The sequence below is a fragment of the Coregonus lavaretus genome (genome assembly GCF_964263955.1).
Source record: "Coregonus lavaretus genome assembly, chromosome: 32".
In the NCBI taxonomy this organism is placed as follows: Eukaryota; Metazoa; Chordata; class Actinopteri; order Salmoniformes; family Salmonidae; genus Coregonus; species Coregonus lavaretus.
The window spans coordinates 16,510,038-16,521,898 of NC_140019.1; the positions used below are offsets into that span (position 1 = coordinate 16,510,038).

At 45.1% G+C, this 11,861-nt stretch overlaps 1 protein-coding gene across 1 annotated transcript; it reads right to left on the reverse strand.

Moving 5' to 3' along the window:
* Positions 1 to 212: 212 nt before the first annotated feature.
* ankrd13d (ankyrin repeat domain 13 family, member D) lies at positions 213 to 11,629 on the reverse strand. Its single transcript, XM_084149772.1, is given in 19 exon segments — positions 213 to 3,286; position 3,289; positions 3,484 to 3,732; positions 3,860 to 3,948; positions 5,675 to 5,847; positions 6,278 to 6,391; positions 6,559 to 6,716; positions 6,814 to 6,944; positions 7,050 to 7,111; positions 7,215 to 7,296; positions 7,400 to 7,466; positions 7,543 to 7,626; positions 7,628 to 7,724; positions 7,805 to 7,948; positions 8,087 to 8,132; positions 8,238 to 8,279; positions 8,283 to 8,362; positions 10,571 to 10,706; positions 10,817 to 11,629. Coding segments are annotated over 19 exon segments (1,893 nt in total). The 5' UTR covers positions 10,901 to 11,629; the 3' UTR covers positions 213 to 3,232.
* Positions 11,630 to 11,861: the final 232 nt, after the last annotated feature.

Consider the following 11,861-nt stretch of genomic DNA (forward strand, 5'->3'; position numbering starts at 1 on the left):
TTAAGACATCATAAAATAACAATTACATTATAATAATTTAACATTGCAGGATAAAAAAACAAAAACAATACATTAACACAGGGGTGTCAAACTCATTTTAGCTCAGGGGCCACATGGAGGAAAATCTATTCTCAAGTGGGCCGGACCGGAAAAATCATGGTATATATAACTTAAAAACAACAACTTCAGATTGTTTTCTTTGTTTTAATACGATCAACATACAACATAAAGCTGGAGCCTGAGGACAGTGTGTCCAAAATAGTACAAGCACAACATCACTATTAATCACAAAACACATCAAGTTTATTTGAAAATTCTAAAGAAAAAGAACACACAAACACACAATGCCTCAGTGATTAACAGAACTGTTTCACAGATCACAGAACTATATCAGGGTGTCATTTCTCAGGCAGAAATGTAGATAAAAATAATGAAATCCTGTTCCCCAAACAAGTGCAAGAACCACAGAGTCAAGAATAGGTTAAATATACAAATAAAATAAAATCAATTAAAAACAATAGCACATCAACATAAAAACATTAGGGCTGTCAAATGATTAAAATTTTTAATCAAATTAATCAGAATTTTCAGTGGATTAATCATGATTAATCACTATTTGCAATTACACCTGAATCCTAACCATTTTTTTTCTGAAATGCATACGATGTCCCACTCACGTGCAACAGACAGGAACTGTTCTTTACAAGCCTCCGCAAAATGACGCTCCTCAGTTTTTAATATAGTCAGCGCAAAAGACTTCAGTTCCCACGTGTCACTGATTAAATGTGCAGTTACTCCGAGGTAATTGTTGTTACTCACTGATGTCCAATGGTCTCCTGTCAGGGCGATATGATTTACTTGAGCCAAGACCTCTTTCCTTTTTTCTTTTTCGTTTTCATAGAGCTCGTGGATTTTCTTCATAACTGTGGCTCTTGACGGTGGCTTATAGAATGAGTCTTGAGACGCCACTTGCAAAACATCAAGGAAACCTGAGTCTTCTACAATGCTAATGTGTCTACAATCCTTTGCAATCCATTTTGCTATTGTGTTGGTCAAATTATCTGAGGTTGATTTTGTTAATTGCCTGCAAACATTCAGCGTGGTCTGGCGCAAACCACTTGCTGAATCTGACGGCCCAGCAAACGCATGTTTGGCGTTGACATGGTACTTCAAGCTTGAACAGCTCCGGTGAAATTGAAACTCCTTCTTACAAATCTTGCAAATAACCTTGTACTTGTTAACTGTACCATCATCATTCTTTTTATATTTGAATCCGTCAATAGGCCCACTTTGCTCACCTTGCTCCATCTCGCCTCTAGCTCCCAACCACTTTCCTGACCTGAATAATTTGTCACACTGCGCATGCGTGAAATGCGTTAAAAAAATTGACGTAATTAACAGCAAACAACTAATTAACGTCGTTAACGCGCTATTTTTGACAGCCCTAAAAAACATATAAACATAAATCTGAAAGCGTTGCTCAAACTCCCGTAACAGTACAGTTATTTTATCTTTGAACCGCTTCATGTCTGCCACATGTTGGGTCGCGCACACATTTTTCAGACAGGGGAAGTGAGCTGCATCACCACCGGCAAGTTGCGTCTCCCACAATGACAGCTTCAACTTGAAAGAACGTATGCTGTCATAATACTGCGTGACAACTTTGTTGCGCCCTTGCAGCTGTTTGTTCAAGTTATTCAGGTGCTCTGTAACATCCACCATAAATGCAAGGTCCGGCATCCATTCTGCGGAATGAAATTCTAACACTGGTTTGCCCTTTTCTTCCATGAACTGTTCAATTTCTTCTCGTAAATCAAAGAAACGCCTCAGCACAGCACCTCGGCTTAACCATCTTACCTCAGTGTGGTATGGCAGGCCATAGATGTGGTCTTTCTCTCTGAGAAGGCTGTCAAACTGACGGTGATTCAGGCTTCTGGATCGGATGAAATTAACAGTTTGGATGACCACCTTCATGACGTTATCCATCTTTAATGACTTGCAACACAAAGCCTCCTGGTGCAAAATACAGTGAAAAGTCAAAAAATCCCGTCCTCCATTTGCAGATTGCACTTTCTCTCTGAACTTTGTCACAACCCCTGCTTTTTTCCCGATCATTGAGGGCGCACCATCTATAGCCAGGCTGACAGCGCGGGACCAGTCCACTCCGACCCTGTCCAGCGCGCCGACGAGTGCGGTAAAAATATCAGCTGCTGTCGTTGTATCTGTCATCGGCACCAACTCCACGAACTCCTCGATGACGGTCAATGTGTCATCAACTCCGCGGATGAAAAAATGGCCAGTTGTGCAACATCTGTAATGTCCGTGCTTTCATCAATTGCAACAGAAAACGCAATAAATGACTTTACTTTTTGCTTCAACTGGCTGTCCAAATCCACTGAAAGATCGGAAATCCTGTCTGCAACTGTGTTTCTTGTCAGGCTGATATTTGCAAAAGCCTGCCGCTTTTCAGGGCACACAATCTCCGCTGCCTTCATCATGCATGTTTTTACAAATTCACCCTCACTAAATGGTTTTGAAGCCACTGCGATTTCATTAGCAATGAGGTAGCTAGCTTTCACTGCAGCGTCACTGATGTCTCGGCTGTGAGTAAACACAGACTGCTGTTTCTTCAGACCCGCCAACAGTTCATTCACCTTCTCTCATCTCCGCTGTCCTTGAAAGTTGTCATATTTGTCGGCATGAAGACTCACATAGTGGCGACGAAGGTTATATTCTTTCAGCACTGCAACATGCTCTGAACACACCAAACATACAGCTTTCCCATTCAATTCCGTGATTAAATAGGATGACAATTTTTCTTGGAACACTCTGCGTCCACTTTTCTCTTTTTTGACAGAGACATATTGGGGCAATGAGGGTGCCAAAGCACATAATGTTAAAAGTAGAAGCCGTAATAAATATCGCGGGCAAAACAAAGTAGCTCATTTGCTGCACGTGCTTGACCTACTTGCTCTGCCCCGGTATAAACAGTTTGCTTGCTTAACACAATTGCTATTGCGCCATCCAGTGGACGCAATTGGAACAGCAGTTTATTTTATTGAAAAATTGCAGCGCATTTTTATACTTAAAAAAAAAAAAATATGTTTTCACCTTTTTTTTTTTCATCATCTCGCGGGCCGGATTAAACCCGTTTGCGGGCCTGATCCGGCCCGCGGGCCGTACGTTTGACACCCCTGCATTAACATGTTTGTTCCCCAATTAAGACACGTGGCTACTTCTCTAAAAGTGACAGCTGAAGGATCCTCTCCAGCTCCTCCTCTTCCTCACCCTGTAACCGGAAACAGAATTAAGTCATCATATCCCAGAAACTGGCAATCAATCTCCCCAAATAATTTCCCTTTCCTCCTCCATCCTTATAATACCACTCTGCATGGCTATGTTCAAATACTCTAGAATGGGTTCCTCTCCTCATCCTCTGGTCAGAAAACAATGGATGAACAGAGAAAGAAACCCTACAAGCACTCATCCCTCTCATACATGTCCATCTCTTCCTGTTCCCTACACGAGAGTTCCATGGCGATGCGTAGCTGCTCGTCAAAGCTGTTTGCCACGGAAAATGGCACCGGCAACCGCGGCTTAGCCACTGAGCTGTAGGAGGGAGGGGAGTAGGCTCCGGGGTGCGACGGCGAGACTGACAGGGGAGGGGCAGGATCTGCAGGCTCTCCTTCCTCACCACCAGCCAATGAGATCGACAGGGACTCCTGGATGGCCCTGCCAGAGAGAGGTAGCGGGATGACGGTTTAAAGGTAATGCCAGAGAGGGAAAGCCTTATAATACATTATTTGACATGAACAAGGTGAAGGGGAAAATGAGGTATGTATGGAGACTGTTTTCTCACCTCTCCAGCTGAGAGTCATCCTCGTACAGGGGTGACGGTATGTGCCCAGAAACAGGACGACTGTTAGTCAGAGCCTCCCATATAGTCACCTACAGAGAGAGCGATTTTACTCAGGTTTTGTACTTACTGAACTTCCGTGGCAATCGTCATGAAAACCTAAAGCTGATAAATACACTGCTCAAAAAAATAAAAGGGAACACTAAAATAACACATCCTAGATCGGAATGAATGAAATAATCTTATTAAATACTTTTTTATTTACATAGTTGAATGTGCTGACAACAAAATCACACAAAAATTATCAATGGAAATCAAATTTATCAACCCATAGAGGTCTGGATTTGGAGTCACCCTCAAAATTAAAGTGGAAAACCACACTACAGGCTGATCCAACTTTGATGTAATGTCCTTAAAACAAGTCAAAATGAGGCTCAGTAGTGTGTGTGGCCTCCACGTGCCTGTATGACCTCCCTACAACGCCTGGGCATGCTCCTGATGAGGTGGCGGATGGTCTCCTGAGGGATCTCCTCCCAGACCTGGACTAAAGCATCCGCCAACTCCTGGACAGTCTGTGGTGCAACGTGGCGTTGGTGGATGGAGCGAGACATGATGTCCCAGATGTGCTCAATTGGATTCAGGTCTGGGGAACGGGCGGGCCAGTCCATAGCATCAATGCCTTCCTCTTGCAGGAACTGCTGACACACTCCAGCCACATGAGGTCTAGCATTGTCTTGCATTAGGAGGAACCCAGGGCCAACCGCACCAGCATATGGTCTCACAAGGGGTCTAAGGATCTCATCTCGGTACCTAATGGCAGTCAGGCTACCTCTGGCGAGCACATGTAGGGCTGTGCGGCCCACCAAAGAAATGCCACCCCACACCATGACTGACCCACCACCAAACCAGTCATGCTGGAGGATGTTGCAGGCAGCAGAACGTTCTCCACGGCGTCTCCAGACTCTGTCACGTCTGTCACATGTGCTCAGTGTGAACCTGCTTTCATCTGTGAAGAGCACAGGGCGCCAGTGGCGAATTTGCCAATCTTGGTGTTCTCTGGCAAATGCAAAACGTCCTGCACGGTGTTGGGCTGTAAGCACAACCCCCACCTGTGGACGTCGGGCCCTCATACCACCCTCATGGAGTCTGTTTCTGACCGTTTGAGCAGACACATGCACATTTGTGGCCTGCTGGAGGTCATTTTGCAGGGCTCTGGCAGTGTTCCTCCTGCTCCTCCTTGCACAAAGGCGGCGGTAGCAGTCCTGCTGCTGGGTTGTTGCCCTCCTACGGCCTCCTCCACATCTCCTGATGTACTGGCCTGTCTCCTGGTAGCACCTCCATGCTCTGGACACTACGCTGACAGACACAGCAAACCTTCTTGCCACAGCTCGCATTGATGTGCCATCCTGGATGAGCTGCACTACCTGAGCCACTTGTGTGGGTTGTAGACTCCGTCTCATGCTACCACTAGAGTGAAAGCACCGCCAGCATTCAAAAGTGACCAAAACATCAGCCAGGAAGCATAGGAACTGAGAAGTGGTCTGTGGTCACCACCTGCAAAACCAGTCCTTTATTGGGGGTGTCTTGCTAATTGCATATAATTTCCACCTGTTGTCTATTCCATTTGCACAACAGCATGTGACATTTATTGTCAATCAGTGTTGCTTCCTAAGTGGACAGTTTGATTTCACAGAAGTGTGATTGCCTTGGAGTTACATTGTGTTGTTTAAGTGTTCCCTTTATTTTTTTTAGCAGTGTATTTAATTTGTGGATCAATGACTTCTATTAACAGTAAACCATGATTATTTCCTGTCTCACCTGGTCGCTCTCTGTCCCTGCGTCCAATAGGCTCTGCTGGATGGCAAACTGCAGCAAGTTATCGTCCTCGTCTCTCATTGGCTCGCTGCGGCCCGGACCAAGTGTGGTGTAGTCCAGGGGTGGTTCGAATACGGTGGGGTCAACCTCGCAGTGAAAGGGAGGTGGGGCCTGCCCTGGGAGCAGACGGACAGGGAGATAATTTTCCACATCAATTTTTTAGAGCAACGTGCACCTTTCGGTAACATGATACCTCACCCATCCAGACTCCCAAACTACTGGAATCAATAGTTATTACTTCTAAACAAAATACATTCTAATAAGGCAACAATGTTGTTTGGTTTATTGTTTTAACAGTCACTGAGATTATATACACAACACTTCCCCCATGGCTATGCAAGGAATGATACAGCGCGTTAAAATGTTCATGTGGCACAGGACCACGTAGAATATCGGAGCGCACTACAAGGAGCTGCCCCTTTTGGATGAAAAACATCATTGCAACACTGCACTCCGTAGGGCCCGTCGCCGTAAGGTATAACTAGCCCTTTTGTGTGTGTGTGTGTGTGTGTGTGTGTGTGTGTGTGTGTGTGTGTGTGTGGTTACCAGCCTCGGGGTCCTCCTCAGGTGTGTGCAGAGTGACAGAGCTGACAGGCTCATCACAGCCACACAGGTTACTGAAGGTCACTCTGGCATTCAACACATGGAGCAGAGGGATCTCTGAGAGAGAGAGAGAATCTTCAAACTCTTGTCACTTTGTTTCAGCCTAAAATGTAAAGCGTGTGCTTTTTCTTCTGATACCACCTGCTCCTCTCCATTTCTTCTCTCTGGGACTCTGTTTCAGATCCTGCCTAGAAGGTAGGGGGCAGTTTGGGATTAAGCCTCACCTATTTTGACCGGGAAGCCGGGGGGCAGGCTCAGGGTGATGAAGTCACGTAGTTTGGCAAAATGGGAATTGGTGATGGCCATGAGGTCAATGATAGGTGTGACCTGCTTAGCCAATGACAGAGGGTGAGCCTCACTCAACCACAGATGGGCCTTAAACCTGGAGAGAGAGAGACGTGGTGATGTTGGGCTTCTCTGAGCTTGACTGTGTGTTATGGCAATCCTGGTTTTGTGTTGCCATGGCAACAACGGAGCACCTCTGGACTTTGCTGGTGAGCTCCACGGGGCGTCCGATGTCTCGTTCGTTGAGTTGGAACTCTGGGTCAAAGTATTCCTCAGCTGTGATGGCCGTGGGGTTATGGGGGCTGGCACACTGAGAAACATTACTCTGAGAGACATGGGGAGAGACAGATATGCACATCCATCAGTCAGCCCATCAAAGCATCTATCCACCACATACAATATGAGGTGGAGGTGTCTTTATAAAACTCACCCCATTATGAGCGGTATGCTGCTCAGCTATCCCCAGGAAGGACTGAAGAGGAGTCTTGGTGCCTGGGAGGAGAGGAGGGATAGAACCATGCTGTGCCTGTACGTACACTATGAACAACTTAAACATAAGTGTGTTCTGTCTGTGTGTGTGTGTGTGTGTGTGTACCTTTGCTCTTTGACTTGTCCTGGTCCGACAGGTGCTCTGTTCTTGATCGAGTCACCAGCTCCACATTAGTGGCGCTGTATATCTGAAACAAACCAAAGAAAAAAAAACATGAGTCAGAATCAAAAATGCCAAGAAACACTTTCTATTCAAAACATTTTTAAAGTCCAATGGGGTCTCTGGCTCACCTTTGCTTCGTAGCCACTGACTGCCTCACTCTTCTCAGAGCGCCAGCCCCAAATACCAGACTTGTTCCTGAGCAGCAAAGAGCAGGAGAGAAGAATTATAAGTCAGACCAGGTAGGTGAGTATGTTGTGTGTGAAGTAGCTACCTCTCGAAGGCGATGTTGCGTGTGTTGAGGTGTGTGGAGACGATAGGGGAGGTGAGTCTCTGGGCGGTGTTCTCCTGGGTGGGCAGCCAGGAGAGATGGGGCGTCCCGCAGGGAGAGAGACAGAGGCTCTGTGTACACCACCTGCTTGTCAAGGTCCACCTCCATCACCACAGCACCATTCTCTACAGACACATTACTATGGAGACAACACACATTCACCATTCAACCGCTCTCTATGGAAACCATATCACCAGTGGCATACCTTCGCCCTTAAAAATGTAGCTGCGACGGCCCTTGAGCCAGGTCATGTGCTCAAAGCCCAGTAGAGTGGTGTCCACCCGTAGACACGAGCCACTCTTCCACACTCGGTACACATCACTGGGACACACCTTGGAGACCAGGGGCACTGAGAGGTTGGGGGGGGTCAACCACTGTAAACACTTCAGTGCATCACAGTGACAGTATAACTGGGAGCTGTTCATCTGTGTTGTGCTGAAACCGAACACTGTAAGGAGATATGAGTCACGCACAATCACACACTCACCCCAACTGGTGAACTCCCATTTCATCTCCACGTAAAAATCCTGGGCCTGAAAGAGGTGACACAGCATGGTGAGTTTCAGATATCTGATTGACAGGTGTGTTACCTGTGTGTGTTATATGGCTGAAGCGAAGACTGCAAAGTGTTACCTCACCCGTCTTAGCTTGCTGAGCAGTTCTGGGATGCCAGTCAGTCGCTATGTGGCTCGCTTGAAGTCTCTATACTGCAGCACCAGCTGACAAAGCTCAGGGTCCCCTGTGCTCACTGCTTCCTGCAACACTGGGCATAGACACACACCATCAACCCACATACAGTGCCTATAGAAAGTCTACACTCCATGTAACTTTTTTCTCATTTTGTTGCGTTACAAAGTGGGATTGAAATAGATTTAATTGTAATTTTTTGTCATTGACCTAAACAAAATACTCCATAATAACAAAGTGAAAATACATGTTACAAACTTTAACAAATTATTATTAACATTATAAAATAATTTGTTGCATAAAAGTATTCACCTGCTTCGTTTAGCCAAGTTCAGAAGTAAAATTTGAAAACACACTCAGATGCAATAATGTAACAACGTTGACAGCCAAGCGGTCTTCATCAGGGTATAATGACTAACACTGCGGGTCACTAGTTTATATAGTTTGAAAGCCCTTGCCCTCTTTGAACTTAACGTAGAGTTTGATCTGAAGCCATTCTTGTGATTGTGTTTTCGCTCTCCATTGTAAATAATGTTTGTTGGCCTACATAGCTGGATTGTATCTATGATCATATGCAATCCATTCATGCTTTTTTATATGTATATGGAAAGTATTCAGACCCCTTGACTTTTTCCACATTTTGTTACCTTACAGCCTTATTCTAAAAAAATATATATATATTTTTTTTTAGCATCCTCAGCAATCTACACACCCCATAATGACGAAGCGAAAACAGCTCTTTAGAAACGTTAGCAAATTTATAAAAATAAAAAACAGAAATACCTTATTTACATAAGTATTCAGACCCTTTGCTATGAGACTCGAAATTGAGCTCAGGTGCATCCTGTTTCCATTGATCATCCTTGAGATGTTTCTACAACTACAACCAATTTGGAAAGGAACACACCTGTCTATATAAGGTCCCACAGTTGACAGTGCAAGTCAGAGCAAAAACCAAGCCATGAGGACGAAGGAATTGTCCGTAGAGTTCTGAGACAGAATTGTGTTGAGGCACAGATCTGAGGAACGGTACCAAAACATTTCTGCAGCATTGAAGGTCCCCAAGAACACAGTGGCCTCCATCATTCTTAAATGGAAGAAGTTTGGTACCACCTAGATTCTTCCTAGAGCTGGCCGCCTGGCCAAACTGAGCAATCGGGAGAGAAGGGTCTTGGGTCAGGGAGGTGACCAAGAACCTGATGGTCACTCTGACAGAGCTCCAGAGTTCCTCTGTGGAGATGGGAGAACCTTCCAGAAGGACAACCATCTCTGCAGCACTCCACCAATCAGGCCTTTATGGTAGAGTGACCAGACGGATGCCACTCCTCAGTAAAAGGCACATGACAGCCCGCTTGGAGACTCTCAGACTATGACAAAAGATTCTCTGGTCTGATGAAACCAAGATTGAACTATTTAGCCTGAATGCCAAGCATCACGTCTGGAAGAAACCTGGCACCATCCTTACGGTGAAGCATGGTGGTGGCAGCGTCATGCTGTGGGGATGTTTTTCAGAGGCAAGGACTGGGAGACTAGTCATGATTGAGGGAAAGATGAACGGAGCAAAGTACAGAGTGATCCCTGATGAAAACCTGCTCCAGAGCGCATATGGACCTCAGACTGGGGCAAAGGTTCGCCTTCCAACAGGACAACGACCCTAAGCACACAGCCAAGACAACACAGGTGTGGCTTCGGGACAAGTCTCTGAATGTCTTTGAGTGGCCCAGCCAGAGCCTGGACTTGAACCCGATCAAACATCTCTGGAGAGACCTGAAAATAGCTGCGCAGGGACGCTCCACATCCAACTGACAGAGCTTGAGAGGATCTGCAGAGAAGAATAGGAGAAACTCCCCAGCTTTATCATTATGGGGTATTGTGTGTAGATTGATGAGGGGAAAAAATAATTTTATAAATGTTATAATACGGCTGTAATGTAACAAAATGTGGAAAAAGTGAAGGGGTATGAATACTTTCAGAATGTAGTATATTAGTATTTTATTCTTCATTAATTTGTACATTTAAAATGTATTCCACTGAGTATTCTCAGTGGAATACAAAAAAAAAAAAAAAAAAAAAAATTCTGTGTAGGAAGATCGTTGACAAGAAAATGACAAATGCATTTGAATCCTACTTTAACTCAACAAAATTGTAAAAGTTCAAGGGTGTGTAGACTTTGTATAGGCACTGTATCCTTTAAAAAAAAAAGTATAGCAATAGAATGGCCCTGCTGTTTTAGGAAACAGGTGATTTGTATTCTTCTCATATGTTCCCCTGTGTATCCACTCACCAGTCCAGCTCTGCGCGTTGCAGTGCGTCGGGTCTGCAGAGTGTCTGAGCAGCACACGCGTTGATTCCAGGTGGCCCAGACACACAGCCAGCTCTAGCGGGGTGCGCCCCCGCTGGTCCAAGCTATCCACATTCTCCTGTGTGAGAACAGCACTGGTGGGTCATGAACTGTGCGGCGGACGCAAACTGTCAAACTCAAAACAGTTAAAAAGAGAGAAACTGATGTTGCTACCCCAGGTTGACCTACCTCGTTTTTCTGTAGTTGCCGTTCAAGCTCAAGGTATTGGTTGTTCCAAACCAGAAAATGAAAAGGAAACGCCTCTTGAGCCATTGTTTATCAAATGTAGCTAGCAACTTGCTATACAGCTTTCACCATTTCTCTTCCAGCAGCAGCAAAATTGTTATTTCCCTCAAACGTGGGAGTACGAGTGCACAAAAAAAAATTCGCGCAAGGTAGCAAGATTCTACTTTATAAAACTGGTCATTAGTTAGCTAAGGAATAAACTAGGCTAGGAGTATGTGCCGAATAAAATACATGGCTGGCTAGCTAGCCCTCGTCTACCCACATTAGCCAGGTAAGCTAGCTAACTGGCTAAGATGAACATATGACATCACTTATTTTCCATTCTATCATGCTGGTTAACTAGCTGGCTAACATTGTACGTCTGACCATGTCCATTTCTAGTCTAGCAATGCCGTTTGCCTGTAACAAACGACGGAATCAAGTCCTGCTGATGTGCTAACTAGCAAACAACTCCCAATCTTCAACCACTCGCTTTCGCGATGGTTTTTTTTCTGATCCTGTGCGGTCAAAATAATAGACCGAGATACGGCCTATTTCGAATACACATCCAGGACACTAGAGTATATGATACGTCCGATGATAGCGATGGCAATTCGAATGCTGTCAATGTACCTTGTCGGTGTTCACATTCCAATCACCAACATTCAGGGAACAAGAAACCCCTATTACAGACCGGTATTCTTAACAAAAACAGACTGCAACAGCTGAGACAATATGCACACTCCAGTTTGCATTGTTATATATTTTTCACGTCATTTTCAGCGTCGCTTTAGTTCCAGGTTATTGCTAGCAGCTGGAGTGGGGGAGGAAGGAAAGGCGCGTGATGCTTGTTGCCATACAATCATTGAAGGGTACACAACTGTTCTATCCCCACTTCTAAACACCAGATGCCAATTAGAGTTGCATGGTGAGAATCTCCAGCTGATGACCATGGGCTCTTTGCACACAATAAAAAAAATGGGGATTACATGTACACAGCAAATCGTCT